Below are 20,087 nucleotides of genomic sequence, written 5' to 3'. Positions count from 1 at the left end.
CCTTTTTGCCTGCCTGATCACAGTCTTGCATTTGATTTGCCACAGCCTGTGTTCCCTTTTATTAACCTCACTTGTACTAGCTTTCCACTGTTTAAAGGAATCCTTCTTACCTTTTACAGCTTCCATTACTTTGTTTGTTAACCATGCAGGCTTTTTTTACAACCTGTTTATGTCTCTCCTAACTTGTGGTCTATAGTATATCTGAGCTTCTAGAATTTTAGTTTTAAATAGCCTCCAAGCTTCCCCAAGGGTTTTGACCCTATTTACCTTTCCTTTCAGTTTCCTCAGAACCCGAAGCAGTGGATAAATAACTGGGAGAGGGGAGGATTCCAGAACATTCACTACCACTACAGAAAACATAGCAATATAACAGCACATACCACTTCTAGGCAGGATGAGAACTACCTGAATGGTTAATTTATCTCCTCAGAACTGTCACTTTACTTACATTTGACATTAGATTAAGCTAGGTCAGAAGAAGCTAGTATGTACTACACTACCAAAAACTGAGATAGCATGCCAAAGATCATCCACCCTTTGAAAGTCAGTTTTCAGCCCAGCACAGGAACCAACAGGGATATTTCACACTCCTTAGAATGATGCTTCCCTGAGAACTAAACTAAATGTGATGGTGGCCATGGGTCCATCCATTGATGCCATTTTAGAAGTAGTTCTTTAAAAAGTACAGTGAGGTCTCAATTTGTATAGGGCATGTGGCACAGTAGCCCCAGGAGCTTTTGTTTGCTCCCTGAAGAAACAGTCTGTCATGACTACTTAAGCTCTTGAAAAGGCACGGGGGGGGGGGGAGGGGAGAAGAGCTCCTGGTGCCATGAGCACACCTGGGAAGGGGCACACCTGGGAAGGGGCCTAGCAGCAATTTTTAAAAAGCTACAACTGCTTCAAAAATGGCATTGGCAACCACAGGTGGACCTGTAGCTACCGTCAAGTTCAATTTGGCTATTTTATTATGTTGTAATCTGCCCTGAGCCCAACTTGGGAAAAGGCAGACTAGAAATCAGCATAGATAAAGAAATAATCATTAGGCACAACAAAATAAATCTACAGATTGGTTCAGACATTAAAAAAAACCAAATAATTTATCTATGCCTGCATCAACACCAGGATTTTTCTCTATATAAACAGCTGGATGCTCCACATAATGTCATGCTCTTTCCATGAATGACTTAGGAGACTCCCAGTGCTTTTTTGTTTGAAATGAATAAAAGAAAAAAAAAACTCTTTTTATCCAGTTGAAACAGTGGGATGGCTGCAGATATGTCTGCATAAATATTCCCTCTGCAGCTGATCTGGGGAGGGGGACAGAGCTAAATTCTGCCTTCAAAATGGAAGAGCTAAGTTCTGCCTTCCCTCCTTTCACCTCATTAATGGGTTTTCCCCTTCTATTCACATAAAATGATAATCTGAAATATTGCCTTTAAGTTGGTTCATTAACCACAGTTAGTCTTTGCTATGATCTTTCCCCCCAGCATATTTTTGCACTATTCAAGACAGAATACCAGCTAAGTCTCAGTGTGTTGGGGGGGGGGGGTGGCTCAAAGAATACATGAGATTCAGCTAGCATTTGTTGAGGCAAACCAGGATCTGAATGTCTGGGAGCTTGTTTCAGAAATTAAACGTAGGCTACTTTCATAGGAAAACAGGAAAAGCTGTCCCTGTGGAGAAGCAGCAGCAAGTTGGGTAAAGGCAGGCAGGAGCTCGTCAGCACACTTTGTCCCTTTGCCACTGACTGCTGTCCTCACCCCTCCATCATGTAGGTACAGAAGTGCTCAGGTACTGATGACTGTATAGGGCCTCTGTTATCCCTCCTCTTTTGATAGCTTGTAGTTCATGGGGCACCATGGCTCAGCTGTTAAACACGATCAGTTCATCTTTCCCTTTGTCTCATTAGCCAGCAGCCTTGGTTTAGACCTTTCCTGCTTATAGCCCACATCACAATAACGTATAGAATGATATTTGCAATTCTCATTACAAATTTCCTACCACATGCAGCAACTGGGAGTGCCAAGTGAAACTGCAAAAATCCAGTCCATGTTTTTGTCTCAGTCTTTTCTACTCACCTGTTGTGGTTTCTTGTCAGTCTTTTTAAAGTCAGCCATTCCAAAGTACATGCTCCATCATTAAATCTGACAAATCTTGAGGGAAGTCCTATATCAATTTATGACCATGACAAAGAGGGCATGCAACATTGATGTGAAACTCTAATGGTTCAAACAGAAAGGATTTATATAATGCTTAAATTTCTCCAGATCTCCAAGGATTGAAAAATTAGCAAAGGATCACCTGGCACATTCCAGGTTTGTCTCTGCTTGTGGAATGTGAATTTTTCATTGCTGGCCTTACTATTAATTGTCCGAACACAAGACAGACACCAGAACACCCATTAACATGTTTTCTTTAAATCAGTAGCAAAGCTAATTATTCAATTCTTAACTTATTTGTATTTAAATATTGTTTTAAAGTTTGATGGTTTAAACATTTATTTCAGTAAACAAAGTTCACAACCCTAATGTGTAAAAATAAAGCTGGTATTAACTTCCTTCTCACTTTAAAAGGGTATTAGAAAGGTCCAAGGCTCAATGACTGTTGGTTACTAAAGGCCTCCATGTTCAGAGGCAGAAAAATTCTGAATACTACTAGTATTACTGGTACAATCAGAGAAAACCCTTATTTGTGGACCCTCCAGGAGCTACTGTATGCGTAATGTACTGAGTGACGAGACGTGTTGAAGGCAACATGATTTATTAGCAAGTACATCACAAAAGCAAGGCAACGCGGGCCGGGTCCCGATTATATACATACCCCGGAACAACCCTCAGTCTGGCCAGGTCCAATCCTGGCCAGTTAAACTTCCCGCCACAGATCTTGATTGGTGGAGCATATTTGCAGAGCTACATCCGGGGACCAGTGGACTTCTACTGGTCACCTCCGTAGCGTCTGCTGGGTTGTAATTTCAGGACTGAAATGCAAGACCCAACACTCCTCCCTCCTTAGTTCAAGACACGAAGTCTTTCAAGTAGGCTGGCACCCTGCGTTCCCGAGTCGACCTCCTCGGAGTTATTTGGGGAGTTGGAGTGGCCACCGTGGCTGGCGGGGTGGCTGGTTCCCCGTGGTGGGGTAACACTGGAAAAGGGCTGTCTGTTGCCTGTTGCTGTTCTGGAATCTCCTCTCGGGGGGGGGGGATGCTCCCTCCGCTGTGGTGCTCTTCCGCCCGCATAGTTGGTGCAGCCGGCATAGGCTGGGCAGCTTCAGGGGCTGTTGCTGTTAATACTCCCCCGCTTCCCGCCCCCCCGATTGCTGTCGGTTCATCAGGCAATGTGCGACGGCACAGCTGGTCAATATGCCTCCTTAGGATATGGCACCTTTCCGACGAGACCTCGTAGGAGCGAAACCCGGTGACCCGCAGCACCCAGGCAGCTAACCACTCCAGCCCGCTTGCAAAGTTCTTTGCGTATACCGGATCCCCTGGAAAGAATCCCCTAACGGCTTCCCTGGTTTCAGGGGAACTGTGGAGGTCTGTAGCCCAGTCAGGATGCAACCTGTCTAGCCTCGTGATCAACTTCCTCCCCATTAGTAACTCGGCAGGGCACAACCCGGTGACGGGGTTGGGGGTGATTCTGTTATCAAACAGGAAGGCTGCCAGGCGGTGATCTCAATCTCCCTGTACAATGTGACCCAGGGCCTCTTTAGTGGTGTGCACTATGCACTCTGCTTGGCTGTTGGTGGCTGGATGGAAAGGGGCGGACTGAATGTGCTGGATGAGGTACCGATTCAAGAACTCCTGGAATTCCCGGGAGGTGAAAGCAGTCCCATTGTCTGTGACGAGGGTCTCGGGAATCCCATGAGTGCAAAAGACCCTTCGCAAGGCTCTGACCGCCGCTGCAGTGGAGGTTGAAGCTATGGGAATCACTTCCAACCGCTTGGTGTATGCATCGACTAAGATAAAGAATATTTGGCCCTGGTATGGCCCCGCAAAGTCTAGGTGTAACCGGGACCACGGCCTCCTGTTGGACTTCCAGCAGTGGACAGGGGCACTGAGCGGATCAGGTCGGGACTCTTGGCAGGGTTGGCACCTTCGAACCCACCCTTCTATCTCCTCGTCCATCCCCAGCCACCATACATAGCTACGTGCCAGGGCCTTCATGCGCACTATCCCCGGGTATGTTTCATGTAGGGTTTCCAGCACTTGCTTCCGCAATGGGGGGGGAACCACCACCCTGCTACCGCAGAGAAGGCACCCCTTGTGCATGGACAGTTCTTCTCTGCATGATGCGAATGCCCTGAATTCTGCTTCTAGTTTGCCCGTGGGCCACCCCCTTCCCACCCAGTCTAAAACGCGTGCGAGGATGCGGTCTCTACCTGTGGCCCCAGCTACCTCAGCGACGTGGAGGGGCCTCTCTGGTAGAGTCTCTATAAGCATCACATGGTGGGCGGGGGCGGGATCCGGGTCCATAGAGGGCAGCGGCAGGTGGCTGAGGGCGTCCACATGTCCCATAGCTTTGCTGGGGTGGTGGACCAGGGCAAATGTGTATGAGCTGAGGAACTGGTTCCACCACAAGATGTGCTGTAACAGAATTGCGGTGTCTGGTGGTCTGAAGCGAGGAGGCCCAGTAGCGGCTTATGGTCCATGGCGATCGTGAAACGCCTACCGTACAGATAGTTGTTGAATTTATGCACACCCGCCACTATTGCCAAGGCCTCCTTGTCTATCTGGGCATAGTTGCACTCCACAGGGGTCAGGGTCCTCGAATAATAGGCCACGGGAACCTCCCTCCCGTCCGGGAGTTGGTGCCGCAGAATGGTGCCCACCCCGTATGGGGAAGCATCACAAGCCAGAATCACTGGTAAGGATTCGTCAAAATGGTGGAGTACATCATTGGAAACTAGGAGGTCCTTGACTGCCTGAAAAGTGGCGGCCTGCTTCTTTTCCCAGACCCACGGGGTGTTTTTATCGAGAAGCCTATGAAGGGGTTCTGCGATGGCTGCTTTGTGGGGCAAAAATGAATGATAAAAATGTAATAATCCCAAGAAACTTTGTAACTTCACCTTGCACGTGGGGGCCGGGGCGTAGACAATAGTCCTGGTCTTGTCGGCCGTCGGGTGGATTCCCGCGGCTTCTACTGCAAACCCCAAGAACTCTACCCTCAACAACCTGAGGGAACACTTCTCCCGCTTTACTTTAAGTCCCGCCGCCTGGAAACAGCTGAGTACCTCACGCAGACGGCTGCTGAACTCCTCAGTGTCTGGGGTGGCGATCAAAAGGTCACCAAAAAATGGTTGCACTCCAGAGATCCCTTTGAGAAGAGCATCCATTATGCTCTGAAAAATCCCCGGAGCCACACTAACTCCAACCGCCGCACCCGAAACCGCCGCACCCGAAAAGTTCCCCTGAGAGTCACAATGGTCTGGGCTTCTGCTGTCTCGGTGTCCACCAGGAGTTGCTGGTCCGCCTGGGCCAAGTCCAGTTTCCCAAAAACCTTAGAGCCTGCTAGGGCTGCCAATACGTGGCTGACCACCGGAATGGGGTATGGGTTGTCCTAAAGTGCCTTATTTATTGTGCACTTGTAATCAGCGCATATGCGCACATCTCCACTTGGCTTCACTGGAGTGACTATGGATGTTTCCCATGCAGCATAGGATACTAGTTCTAGCACTCCCTGGGCTGTGAGGCGGTCCAGCTCTGCTTCTATTTTTGGTTTAAGAGCGAATGGAACTCGCCTGGCCTTCAGCCTTATCGGTCTCACGTGGGGATCGAGGAGTAAGGTGATGGGAGGCCCCTTGTAGCATCCCAGGGACCCATCAAACACTTCTGGGAATTCCCGGCACACGTGCTCGAAATTTTGCGTTCGCATCTGCTGCACCCCCAGTATTTGAATACCCAGCGGTCAAAACCAGGCCAGCCCCAGTAATGTGGTGAGCTGGCGTTTGACCACAAGAATGTCCAGCTTGCCCTTAAAGTTCTTAAACTCTACCCTTACAGTGGCCCAACCCAAAATCTGTACAGGGTTTTTTTGGCAGTCCCGCAGTATGAAGTCCGCCGGTTGCAGCTGGGGCCGGCCACATAAGAACATAAGAGAAGCCATGTTAGATCAGGCCAATGACCCATCCAGTCCAACACTATGTGTCACACAGTGGCAAATTTTATATATATATATACACACACACACACACACACACACACACACACACACGGGGGAAAAGTTTTCTTAGAGACTCCTCCGAAATTATGGAGATGGAGGAGCCCAAGTCCAGCTCCATCAGGCATGGAGAGCTCTCAATTAGGACCAACACCCTGACCTTATCGGGGGTGGTGAGGGGCACGTTCATTACCTGCATGCTAGTCCATGCGGTCAAGTAGGCATTGGTCGAGTCGTGGTTGGTGGACTGGCATCTGCGGGTGGCCTTGGCCCAGCAAGCCCGCGCTATGTGGCCCACTCTTCTGCAGTTCCAGCAGTCCACGTTGCGGTAGGGGCAGTCCTGGTGCGCGTGTGGATCCCCACAGCTGGCACACTTGGTGTTGGCTGGTCTCTCTGTTGCTCGTGGCCACATAGGTCCTCTTGGCCCCATTCCTGGTTGGCGATGTAGCTGGTTTGCCTCCTCTCCTCTGGGTTGCCTTGTGCCATCTTCTCCTGGTGGACGGCTTCCGCTCACAAGTTGTTGTAAGCTTTGGTTGCTCTCTCGAACGCAGTGTCTTCGTTGAAGGTGAGTTGGAGGGTAAGCTCTTCCTTTGCGAAGAGCTTTTGCTGCAGTCTTTCATCTCGGAGGCCCCAGACAAAGTGTTCCCTCAGGGCTTCCTCTAGCTTGTCGAAGCTGCAGTTCACTGCGATTTGGCAGAGGGCGGCCAGGTAGATGGTGGCTGTCTCTTCCGCCCCCTGATCCCTCTTGTGGAAGAGGAATTGGCGGGCGATGATGGAAGGCTGGGGCAAGAAGTGCCCGGTCAGGAGTCTGACTATCTCCTTGTACGTTTTCTCTGTGATCTTCGCAGGGGCCAAGAGACCCTTTGCGATCTCAAATGTGGCCTCCCCGCAGACACTCAGGAGCACATCTCTCTTACGGCTGTCGTCTGTAATCATGTTCGCTTGTAGATAGCAGTCGACCCGCTCCGTGTAGGTCTCCCACCTATCGGGGTTGGCGGGGTTGAACTCTGCAAGGTGGCACGTCGTCCATGTTAGCCATGGCAGTGGCAGCGGGCGCTTCCGTCTCCCTCGAATGTGTGCCTTCCTCGTCTCCGGCCAGGTCAGCGAAGATGGGCTAGAATCCCATCCTCGTCGCCACTGTAATGTACGGAGTGACGAGACATGTTGAAGACAACATGCTTTATTAGCGAGTACATCACAAAAGCAAGGCAACGCGGGCCGGGTCCCGATTATATACATACCCCGGAACAACCCTCAGTCTGGCCAGGTCCAATTCTGACCAGCTAAACTTCCCGCCACAGATCTTGATTGGCGGAGCATATTTGTGGAGCTACATCTGGGGACCAGTGGACTTCGTCTGTAGCATCCGCTGTGTTGTAATTTCAGGACTGAAATGCAATACACAACAGTATGAAAAAGATATCAGACTTGACAGACAAATGGATCTCATGTATCAGCTTCCAAATACAGAGAATAAGGCCTGCAACATCTTTTCTTTCTCCCTCCTTATTTATGTTTTGATAGCCTGATAAAGAGTTCCGGAGAACTCGCAAGCCTACTTGCTCTTTTGCGATGTTTCATAAAGCTGCTGCTTTGACCCAGCTTCTGGTTTTGGTTCTTTCCACGTTTTTGAATACTTTCCAACCACATGTTTCCGTGTTTTCCTTAGCGGCTAGGGTTGCCAAGTCCAATTTAAGAAATATCTGGGGACTTTGGGGGTGGAGCCAGGAGGCATTAGAGGTGGAGCCAAGATCAAGGCTGTAACAAGCATAATTGAGCTCCAAAGGGAGTTCTGGCCATCACATTTAAAGGGACGGCACACCTTTTCAATTCCTTCCTTCCATAGGAAATAATGAAGGATAGGGGCACCTTCTTTTGGGGCTCATAGAATTGGACCCCCTGGTCCAATCTTTTTGAAACTTGGGAGGTATTTTGGGGAGTGGCACTAGATGCTATACTGGAAATTTGGTGCCTCTACCTCAAAAAATAGCCTCCCCCCAGAGCCCCAGATACCCGCGGATCAATTCTCCATTATTTTCTATAGGAATAAATCTCCCTAGGGAATAAGAGTTTCCAGCAGACATTTCCCTCTCCTTCCCCCGCTTTCTGACGACCCTGAAGCGGGAGGGGGGGAGGCCCTCCAAACCAGGGGATCCCCTGCCCCCACCTGGGGACTGGCAATCCTATGCTATTAGCGGCGGATGTCACGGTGTTCCCCTCTGTCCATATGGCCTACTTCTCCCAGTTTTAAGGGCCCCTCGGAGCCACCGCGTCGTTTGCTGGACTACAGTCCTTTCCCACTTGCATCTTCAAACTCCTGCCCCTCCTTGCGTGGACGACTGGGGCCATGCCATTCGGGTATGTGTTCAGCAAGAGTCTTAGGGACGGGAGTCTAAGGGGATGGGAGAAGGGGCTGGACAGAGAAGAGAGCATCAACAGAGACAGTGGTTAGCGGCGGACTTTTATGTGCTGGGCAAGGCGAGAAAGATCAGGACTGCGGCGGCCGCGTAAGGCTGTGTTCAGCCCTGCAGAAAGGTGTGTGGTGGGACGGGGGAGATGCGCAGCAACCGTTTCAAGTCCTTCCACTTCCTAGACAGCGTATGGCTGGAGAAAGGAAAGCGACTCAGTAACAACAGCGACGTTTCACGGGCAACAACCCCCAGCAGGTTTCCCCAGCCGGGTTGCCACCGCCGTGGCTCCTCCTTCCCTGTTCTCCTTCCTCCCCTCCTCTCCCTTTCTCTGCCCGCCCCGCCCTCTCGAGGGCTCTGCCGCAGCTGCAGGAAGCCAAGCCCCGCCCTCCCGCCCCGCGTGCCACCGGCTGGCTGGCGAGTGAGTGAGTGAGAGACTCGGCGCTCCCCGGGCAAGCCCATTGTCTGCACTGAGGCGCCGGCGGGAAGCGCGCGAGCAGTGGAGGCGCACGGCAGAGCGAGAGAGAGGCGCGCGCGCGCAAGGGGGAAAGAAGCTGCGCCCAGGCGCGATGTGGGGCGCCAGCCGCCGGTTTGCAGCTGCTGAGAGACAGAGGCAGGAACTGGCCTGGACTCGGGGCAGCTGCAGTTGCTGAAAGGAGGGGGGAAAGGCCGAGCCGGCTCCGGCGTCCCAAACTTTGCCCATTTGCCTGACAGCACGCGCCGATTTTGTTTTCGTTTTTGTTGCTTCCCCTTCCGCACATGGAGACGTTGAACGCCGTGAGGGCGAAAGTAGGGGCAAGGAGCCCCGGCAGCTGCGAGGCGACAGGACCCGGCGAGCCCAAGCCTGCCTCGTCTTCGAGTCCCGCTGGCCGAGGCTCTCCTGCTACGGCGACCGCGGAGTCCCACGCTTATAGACTGGAGGATCTGGAGACCTTGGCCACTGTGGGTGAGTGAAGGCGGGCTGCAGCCAATGAAAAACAAAAGGACGCGGGCAGAGACCGCACTCGCGCGCCCCCTCCCCCCTGGCCACCCAGGCGGGGTTGTGAGGCGTCTCTTATTGGAGAGGAGGACCACCCTTTCTTGACGCGACCCCCCCCCCCTTCCCGCAGTACGAAATGACGAGTGTTTCCTAGTTCCGAATGCCATAGCTTCACTGTAGGTAGTAGATCAGGTAGTGTGAAGTATAGTCCTGCAGTGACCCTTCTTTTGAAAATGATTATCAGAGAGTCAAGGCAACAGGCGAGAGCGGTTGCTACCGTTTGGCTTTCCCTTGAGCACACAACCCCAGAGGATGTTGCCAGCTGCTAACGCTGGGCCATCGTGGTGACAGCGGCAGATCGCTGCCTTTGGCTTCTTGGGGCTTCACACAAGCCATTCGTGCCATCTGCCAAGGGCCAGTTTGTCGACTGACTTCTAGGCTCCCTCTCTGTCGAGGTACTTGGCATTTCCTTCCTGTTTGCTCATCTGGAAAGCTCCTCTAGTGTTTTATCGGTGACAGCACAAGGAGCATTTCCAAATGTCAGTTGAAAAGCTGGCAGGTGCCACCGGGGCTTGAGACCTGCCAAACCCAACCTGAAGAAGTCTGATAAAGTGTGAAGTTGTGTCTGTGCACACACACATGAATTGATTTTGCAGGCTTCGGTCTCCATATTGGCACAAAGCTAAACCAGTTTTGTCAACAGTGTGTGGTCCTGTTTATCCTGGGATACTAAAACTACTCTGGGTTTGCAACCCACAAGCCCTTTGAACAGAAATATTTGCATGCAAAGTGCTTTGAGGCCAGCAACTTCAGTGGGTGTTCAGCTCATTTATCTGCAGTTTAAGCAGTGCATGGATTGCAAGTATGCTGTAAAGAATTTTGATGCTTGTTTTCACAAGAACTCTGTGTGAAGTAATTTCATGCCTCCTCAGGTTAAAATGAGTATTTGACTAAATGCAAAACTCTTTTATGGCTCCTTGACAAATTCTGTCCAAGTTCCTGTTAATATCAAACATGGTTTGCATCTGTAGGCTTATTCCTCTGTTCAGATGGTAGGTTTTTATTATATCTTAAGTACACTAAGCATTGTTCATATGAAAAACATTAATGTGTTTCTATATTCCTTCATCTCTACAGATTTTCTGAGGAGTTTTAAATATTCAAAGACAAGGGAGCCCTCCCCTTGCGCAAAGGCCTCTGTAGCAGATTTATTCTCTCAGGGATGATTGTTTCTGGTTAACATGGATGATTAATATTAACTGGTCACTAGAAAAAATACAGCAGTGGAAGAGGAAGGAGGCAGTACAGAGAAAAGCAGAGGATGTGATCAGTGTCTTATTTTGTCATAAGATATTGTGATCATATCCTCTGCTTTTCTTGGTACTTATCTCCTTCCTCATCCACTCTTAGTGTTCAATATTCAAAAGTGTAGTAGTCGGTAAGAGACAAGAACATATGATGAAAATGATCAGTTTCTTTGCTTGGGTTTGTAGGCTTCAGGAAACAGCTTTTGGAAAGGGGTTTGGGCTGTGGGTATTGATTACTCATTGTTATCCTAACCACAAGAACTTCCTAACTAAAAGATCTTTGTATTTGCATGGTTCTCAAAAGTGTAAGATGGGCCTGTCTAAATAGGTTTGATAATAAATAGAGAGCTGTGAGCTCCTCTTTCCTGACTTTTCCAAGAAGAGAAAGGACTACTGGCTACCATAAACCAATTGTTTTGCTTATTGCCAGATCTTCATTAAGTCTTTGCTTTTATGGGTTCTTCTTCAATGTATAGTGCTGTGAATGCATAGCATCTTTTCTAGTCTGGTAACACACAAAATTTAAAAAGCTGTATTTAAGCTGGTATCTTTATGGTTTCTCAATCTTTGGAGAAGTCCAGTGTCATCTGTCTGTCACCTTTGTAAAGAAGATCTGTAAGGTGTTTAAGTATTATTTTCCTGTTGGGGAGAATGTTGATTTAAAAAATAGTGTTAAAAGGTTGTCGGTTTTTATTCCATTGTTAATATTGATTTCATGCATTTTTATATGCATGTTGGGTTTGTAAACAATTAAAGATGCTTCTGGCTCAGGCCTTAAAATCCATTATTTATATGTTATTTTGCATGTCTGTCTCCTTTAAAAAGTTCATCCAGTGCCTCTTGCAGAATTCATTGAATGAATATATTGAATAAATATGTAGTGGTATGAACATTTAAGTCTACATGTCAAATGGCTAGTCTAACCTCATATTGCTCATGCAAATTTTATAAATACTTGGGTGTTCTCTTGCTGATATCAGTTGGATTGTATATAGGTTTCTGTGCAGCAGAGACTGTAGCACTCCTGAATTTCTGGTCAGGAATCTGAATTCTGGTTGCATTCAGTTTGGTATGCTGAAAAATTGTACGTCTGCATAAATGTAAGTGCTAAATGGGTTTAATGCTTTGAGCCAGTTCAAGCAACTATTCATGTGCTAATTGAAGTTTGTGTGTTCATGAATGTACAAAAGAGTAAGAAAAATGCATGCCTCTTGAATTAAAGAAGTCCAGTTTTTGCAAGTAACTGCATCCATCTACAATGTGGGAGCCTTCAGCTTGCTTCTTTATGTTTATTTCTAGTGGATGTTATCTCTGTTTTAGTCCTGTAGTTCTTTCAAGGAACTCAGGATGGTGTGCTTTGTTCTCCCCTTTCCAGTTCTATCCTCACAACAACCCTGTGAGGCAGGACAGATTGAGAATGTCTTGTTCAAGGTCACTCAGCATTTTTCCTAGTAAAATAGTTATTTAAACCCAGGTTTGGTGGTTTACACTGTCAGCATTGCACTGTGTTTGAACCAGATACTCATCCAGCAGGCTCTGTCTCAAACAGGTAATATTTACTGGCACTCAGAATATGTGTGATAAGCATCACCAGTATTAATAGGGATCTAATAGGAATGTTTCAATCCTTTCTAATGTGGTTTTAAGGCCGGGTAACATGAGTGATACAACCTTAGTTGCCCAGGTACATGACCTGAGCTGGGAGAAAGAGAGGATGCTATTCTTCATTCACCTGGACTGCTCAGCCTGCTCTTGCTGCCACCAGTTATGGTATTCCTTTGGACATGGTCAGGAATGCCGTTCACTAGCTTTTACTGGTTAGCCAGCTGCGACACTTCGTAGATAGAAAAGATCTGGTCACTGTGATACATACCCTGAGTACATCTAGGTAAGATTACTTCAGTGGCCTCTACATGGGGCTGACCTTGAAAAGCATTCAAAAACTTCAAGTGGTGCAGAATGCCAGAGCCAGAATGTTGACTGAGGAGGGTCACAGGGACTGTATCAGTCCTGTATTGGCTTATCTATTCTGTCTCCTGGTCTGTTTCTGGCCATAATTCAATGTGCTGGTCTTGACCTTCAAAGACTTGCATGGGTTGGGACCATTATACCTGAAAGATCATCTGCTTCAGGTGTCTTCTGAGAATAAGCAAGCAGCAACCTGGGAGAGAGCATATGAAAGCTTACATTCTAAATAAAACTTAGTTGGTCTTAAAGGTGCACTTGCCTACTGGAATCTTTCCCCTTCCCCTTCTATCCCCTTCTTTTGCCATTTTCTGCCAATGTGTGAAGACTTTTAAAAAAAATCATTTGGCATTCTTTCAGTGATCCTGTCTTTCTGCCCAGTGTTTAAATTGCCATTTTAATGTCTTTTCATGTCTTTTAGCTTTGTTTACAATTATATTTGTTTTGGTTGTCTTTAATGGTTTTTAGATGTGATTTTATTATGTGTGTTCTGATTTGTTAGCTCAGTTGCCTTGGTGGCCCTTGTGAGGGCAGAAAGGTGAGGTATAACTTTATAAAATAAAATAAAAAAGTGTAATTCTTCTAGGGAATATATTAGCAGAATATATTATATTTTCCTTAGCTGTTATAGAGATTCAAGCAATTTGATTTTTTGCAGGTACCCAGTCAATAGGAGGAACTATTCTTAGAGACAGGCTTTTAAAACCCTATTGCCTTCACTGGAATTTAAACAGCTTGTGTTCACAAGGTTTGCAGCATTAATAAATACCTGATTACCATGTTGTCTTATGCATGCTTTCTTATGAATAACAAGGAAATTTTAAAAATTGGCTGATAACAGTTAATCTTAAGCAAGGCTTATTTTAAACATTTTTACTTGATGTTTCTTCTATTTTCAGAATAAAGAAAGTTTGTTTTAAAGCATGTTGTGGAAATGCAAGGGTTTCAGAATCTTGTTTCGGTATTTTACTGCAAAGTGTGGGATAAGGTAGAATAAGACAGAAAAGAATAAATAAAGGTTTGCAACCTTTCATTTTCCATCTGTTTTCTATGACATTATTTTCTAGCTAAAATTAGCTGGTGTGCAACTAAATTTTGTTGGTCTTCCCAAATTTTGTTGGTCCCCTCTGGAAACATGAGAATTAAAGTTGGAATAAAAAGATCATATACAAGCCTAAAGAAATTATTAGTACAAATAACTGGGCGTGCTTTGGAGCATCACAACTTTTGACTCAGGTTAGCCACCATTATTTGTGTTCACTGAGCGTACATCTCCTCCTTCCCCTGAGACTTCTGCCACATTCTAAGAGCTCAGGGAATGAGTGTGTTAAATCAGGCAGAAGCAGTGATAAATTCATGTCAGTTTTTACTTTCTGCAAACCTGATATGGTTGCGTAAAAGACAGTATCTGTCAACTTGAGTTTTCTAAGAGTTTTGGGTCCTCTGGCAGAGATGGTCTAGTCTCACCTTGCATTGGTATGGGTTTTGGAAAAGAAGCAACAGTATGATCTCTCTCTTTTGCCTGTGGCTTTCTAAAATTGAAATAAGATATTACCCATCCCTTGGGCGGCGGGTTCATTGTCCTGAATAATTTGTGGAAGGGAAAGTTTGTGCTGAGCATTTGGTGAAGGGAAGATTGCCACAAGTAGCTGTATTGGTGAACTTTTGGTATAAAGCGATTGTCTAAGTAGCTGAGTTTTAACATGATGTCGGAAAGTTAGGTGGGCAGGGTAATGAGGGTAATACTACCCTTTTATCCATTCAACTGAAGGCCAGATAACTTACATTGATGTTTGGTATTATTATCTTGAACAACTAGCATCTAATTCAGGGGAGACTGAAGTTTCTTCTTGATTGTGCCTTAACGCTGTAACTTGTTTGTTCAGAATGCAGAGCATTCCCCACCTATAGGTTGACTGGGATCTGCTGCATCACTGTCAAAAGAAATGTCACCTGACACATCTGAGACAAGTGCCTCTTTTTCTTGTGCTTTAGTAATATTATTTGCTAGTGCATGTGAGAAATGCTGAAGAAGGTGAAGCACCATTAATGAGTTTGTAGCCACAATTAAGAAAGAGTCATTATAAGAATTCAGAAAGCAAACATAGGTAAATATTTAATTTAATGTATCCTTTGATCATGCTAGTAATTAATGTAGCAGAAAGATGAGAAAGCAAAAGATTGTTTCTTTGTGGTCAGGGAACAAAAACTGAAGCTAGCTCACTTGTCACCTTGCATTGCAGGCACATCTTTTTAGAAACAGCAGTTTTATTGTTGAAAGGACTTCTTCTCTAACCCTAACATGATTCTCCCCCCCCCCCCGTCTTATGGTATCTGACGGTTGATCTTCTGAAGTCTTGTAAACTTTATTTAGAGAGGTTAAGATACTATTTGTGAACATTTCAAAGGAAATAAATTACCCTGTATAAAATTGTGTGTTCTTTGAAGTAATAGAAAATATTTTGTATTTCCCACTTCAAAAGTATTCACTTCTTGTTATTTTTAATTAGCATAAAGCCAACAAGACAATGACTAAAGAAAGCATAAAGATATTACAGAAACACACAGTGCAGTGGATGAACAAGAACACCAGAATGCCATAACAAGACTCTGGACAACCAGCTCATCCTTTATTCCCTTCTTATGCAGGCAAAAAGCCCATCAACATGCGTACACTTCATGACAGCATCTCAACACTGCTGGAGACCATGAACTCACTGCACAGAACTTGAACAAAATACAGCAGGGGGAGCAGACCTAGCAACAAAGCCGTAGGGATTGGATTAAACCTTCAGGTTACAAACTGTCATCTAACCAGCTAGAACAGTAACAGAAACTATATCTCATCATCACTCATCAAAAAACATCTTGAGTGAGAGGATGTGCTCTCTATTCATCTGTTGTGTTGTGTTCTTTTGAATCATCATTTGCAGAGCATTGTTGCACTTTCTTTGGTCCTCTTTTTGGCTTTGTACTGATGTATTGAGCACCTGCTTGTCTTTTTTCCCTTGATATCTTTATTACTGAAGGCCATATATATTGGATGTTGACATGATTTAGAAAGATAAACCATAGTTTATGGTTATATTAGAGGTCTGGAGGGCCCTAGGGCTTGTGTGTTTTCTCTCTTCTTTCTGATACTCTCACCTTCCATGATCTGAAGACTAATGCTTTCTCAGTAAAAAAAACCCAACGTTCTATCATTATTTCCAGTGCAAATTTTTGCTTAATCTTGGTTTGTAGAAAAGAAAGCAAATCTTTATTTGTGTTAGGATGCAACAGTAAACGATGGTTCCTGCAAAAGTCTTTTAGAGGGCTTTAACTGAAGGGTTGAGGAGGGAAGTCTGATCCTGTATATCTCTCTCCTCGGGTTCTTCCCATAATAACAAACTGATTTGTTGTTGCTTCCAAACCATTTTAATGTCTGGTAGAACTCTCCTGAAAATCTAAAGCCAATCTTTATGCATTTTTATATAATAATGACTATGTAAAAGTGGTCAAAGAATAGTTTTACCCAACCAATTAAAAATCCTAACATCAGCTGTAGAGAAGGTATATGGTGAGTGGAATGAGATCAGAATAGAAAAATGTTCACTTTAGCTGTATGCAATACGTTTTTGTGCAGTAATTTTCTATGCAGCTCAAGATCAAATATTTATGTATCCATTCTGACAAACTATAAATAGCACTTGTAACATTTCAGAAAGATGCTGAAAAACACATGAGGGTGAATTTGTCCAGGGATGTAACATTACATGATTTACAAAGAACCACATCCTTGTTCACCACCAAGCAAGAACCGTATGATGGCCCTGTGTTATTCCAAACACACAAAAAAGGTGCTATAACATATAACTATTACTATTAAACATGAACTTGATTCTGATTATGAGCTTTTGTGTGCATGCATACTTCTTCAGAAGAAGTGTGCATGCACATGATACCTAGAATTAAACTTTGTTGGTCTCAAAGGTGCCACTGGACTGAAACTTTTTTGATGCAAAACAGCACAGCTACTTTCCTGAATATTAAACATGCAACTCTACAACTTTTTGTACCTCTGCTGAAGTAGGATTATTTCTCCTCATCAGTATTGAACCTTAGCTAGCCTTTGTATATGTGAAGTGAGTGGAAGGACTTACCTTTGAGTCTTCCTGCTCTCCTCATTATTAGGTACAGCAGGCCAGGCAAGAGAGTATGCGTGCCAAGATATCTGGATGAGAGCCAGCTAGCCCAGGAGGAAGGGGAGTAAAACAACCACACTGTTGTAACCAGCTTGCTTTTCTCCTGGGTGTCTGCTGTATTGGTGGTAGTGGTTTTACTTCCTCTTCTCTGCAGCCACCTTCCTGTCATCGCAGCGTTTGCCCTGTTGCCAAGATAAGAATGCAGAAGCTGTGACGAAAGGCAGTTGGGGGGGGGGGTGCGGTTTGTCAAGGAGGATGGCCTGTTTAGTTCCTTTTGTGCCATGAGGCCTATAGCACATAGAGGCTTACAGTTTACCTGTCATCCAGTCCCTCTAGAGATGGGTGTTTTAAGGCATGAGCCACCTGATAACTACCAGTATTACTAGGCAGTGGCCTCTCCCAGTTTCCTGAAACATGGGACTTGTGCCATACTGTGGAACAGTGTTCAGAAGAGCAACAGATGGAATGTTGAAGACCCAAACAGGGCTCCTGAGTTTCTGAGTGAGCCTGACTACTTTGGAGCCCTTACTGGAAGAAAGCAAGTTGCTTTGTAACCCAGTTTTATTTCATTGGTCATTGTATATATTATATTGATCTTACTTGTCATTTTAAAAATTAATGAAATATAATATTTTTATCATAAAATTAGATGTTTGCCTAATATGAAGAACAGAAGGTTTATGTTTAGGATGGGTTTATGTTTTAGAAGAAGACTGCAGATTTATGCTCTCTGAATCAGAGACCCAGAGCAGTTTACAATCTCCTATATCTCCTCCCCCAACAACTGACACCCTTTGAGGTGGGTGGGGCTGAGAGGGCTCGCACAGCAGCTACCCTTTCCAGGACAACTCCTGCAATAGCTATGGCCATTCCAGCAGCTGTAAGTGGAGGAGTGGGGAATCAAACCCAGTTCTCCCAGATAAGAGTCCGCACACTTAACCACTACACCAAACTGGCTCTCTTCACTGTTTTAGTCAGGAAATGTTTGTGAGATTTAAGAATGACAGTATAAAGGTAAGGATTTGCTGGATTTGGGCAAGGAATAGCAGCCTGATAGATTCCTCTCAGCAGGTTTGGATATGCCGCCTCAGAATACACTGCTGCTCCAATTTTTTGTCACTTTCCTCTGATATTCAGAGGTACAGTGCCTTGAAACATACATGTTCTTTTTACCCATTGCAGCCAATAACCATTGATAGGTCTGCCTAACATCAATTGACTAACTTTTTTTTTAAGTCATCTAACATAGTTCCCATCACTAAACATTTACTGATGAATTTCACATATTGACTCTGTCACATCCCCAAACTAATTATCCTAAAATAGATAGTGAAATTAGTGATAGTAGTCTTGATGTAAATTAGGAATTGCAGTGTAATAGGTGTTCGGGGCTAGCGATTTGGAAAGGGTGCTAAATTGGCCTCCTCCCTTTTGCTGTCAGTCAAGATTTGATGGGTCATAGGGCATAAAGCCTGCACACCTGTCTGCAATTAGAAAGGATGAGCATTTGCCTCCTGGCCAAAGACAAGGGGGAAAAGAACAGTGATGAAAGGACTGGTGTAGCTTACATCTGGAAGGTACACTTGAGGAAGGTTCACCTCGTGTTTTGGAAATTGTAGCTCTGGAAGAATATAATAACTTCTGTGATGTTCTGGGTTCCTATTTTCATCACAGCATGCCTCCCTAATTAGCTATTGATGTATATTATTGTGTTAAATTGTGTGCTGGAAACCCCTGTTGTATTGAACTGCAAACTATCTGACTTAACCATGTGTATATTTTTTAACATGAATCCAGTCTTGTAAAGATAAATTAAACTGAATTTGAGGTCTGTTGGCTGCTACCGATAGTATTCATTTTCCCCTGTTCTCTCCTGGAACATCTTTAAAATATGAGTCATGTTTGATGTATTTCATTCCGACTACCAAAGGTTGAAGCATTATGATGGATTTTGGTTAGTAGCTTTTGTAAAGAAAGTTGCACATTGTTCATAGCCTTGTACATAATTTCTGCACAAGAGTACAGCTTTGAAGTATACTTATCTTTGTTATTTTCAGTAAACTTGTAATTCTACCAGCGTAGATTTTTAATAGATTGTGGGATATGGTGGTGATATTTGACATAAGAGAACCAAAAATAAACACTTTCTGTTGCATGCTCACAAACTTAATTTGCTACTTCATATACTGATGGACAGATTGTACCATAAAGATGGCTGCACTTGCCAGATTTGCATCCGTATGTATGTACAGATAAAAGTTGGTAGCTCGGCAGCTTACTGTCTGCATGTCCGTGGAATCAAATACTACCAAACCAGCTCAGCAACATTTTATCTAAGGTTACATCCCTACAAGAAACAAACTGCGGCTAGTGTTGAATGGTGATTATTTCAATAATTCTACTGCAAAATTCATTTAGTACTTGCTGCCTAGAGTGTCTTCATACCATTGTTTTGCAAATGCTGGGAGTTCCTTAAAATTCACACTCCCTAGGTCTTCAAGCTCTTGCAAAGGGGAGAAAATATATTTAGGGCAATCATGCAAATTAGTTGGTGAAAGTGAGTAGCCTACCTGTGCATATATACCAAAGTAAGTTGTTTATTTCATACCACTAGCCTAAATGATGTGTGTGGGAAGGGAGAAATAATAAAATTTGGTTGCTGGAAGGCAATTCTGGCCAATGTTGAGTAGGTGGTTGTCTATTTACAAATATGATTTGGCCCCATGATTTCCCCTTAAGTGCATATTAATGTTTTAGCAATACTTTTAGCCATATGTGATATATGTGACTCTAGAGCCTACCCAACACTTCTAAAAAATAGCATGTAATAATTACTCATAGGGACTGGCTTTTGATATTTAGAATTCCTGTGTTTTTGTGAAATTCAGATTGCAGAAAATTGTTTCTATTTTGGCTTTGAAGTATAGGAAAGCATTTTTGACTTCTGCTTTTCCACCTGCTTCCAGCACTTTCCAGATATTTAAAAATTGAAGCTCTACAAGTGTAACTGTTTGTCAGTCTGGCAGCCATTTACAGTAGAGTGTAAATCTTGTTACTAAACTTGCTTTCAAACCACAAAATATGTCAAT

At 44.9% G+C, this 20,087-nt stretch overlaps 1 protein-coding gene across 1 annotated transcript in view; it reads left to right on the top strand.

Moving 5' to 3' along the window:
* The first annotated feature begins 8,973 nt into the window (after positions 1-8,973).
* PRKX (protein kinase cAMP-dependent X-linked catalytic subunit) overlaps positions 8,974-20,087 on the top strand; it is a 78,049-nt gene continuing 66,935 nt past the window's right edge. The window contains exon 1 of the mRNA XM_060233921.1: positions 8,974-9,509. Coding sequence (XP_060089904.1) covers positions 9,323-9,509 — 187 coding nt within the window. The 5' untranslated portion in view covers positions 8,974-9,322. The remainder of the gene's footprint in view (positions 9,510-20,087) is intronic.

This window comes from Heteronotia binoei, chromosome 3 (assembly GCF_032191835.1).
Source record: "Heteronotia binoei isolate CCM8104 ecotype False Entrance Well chromosome 3, APGP_CSIRO_Hbin_v1, whole genome shotgun sequence".
Lineage (NCBI taxonomy): Eukaryota > Metazoa > Chordata > Lepidosauria > Squamata > Gekkonidae > Heteronotia > Heteronotia binoei.
Note: the sequence above shows the minus strand (reverse complement) of the source record. Positions and strands in the feature narration are given on the sequence as shown.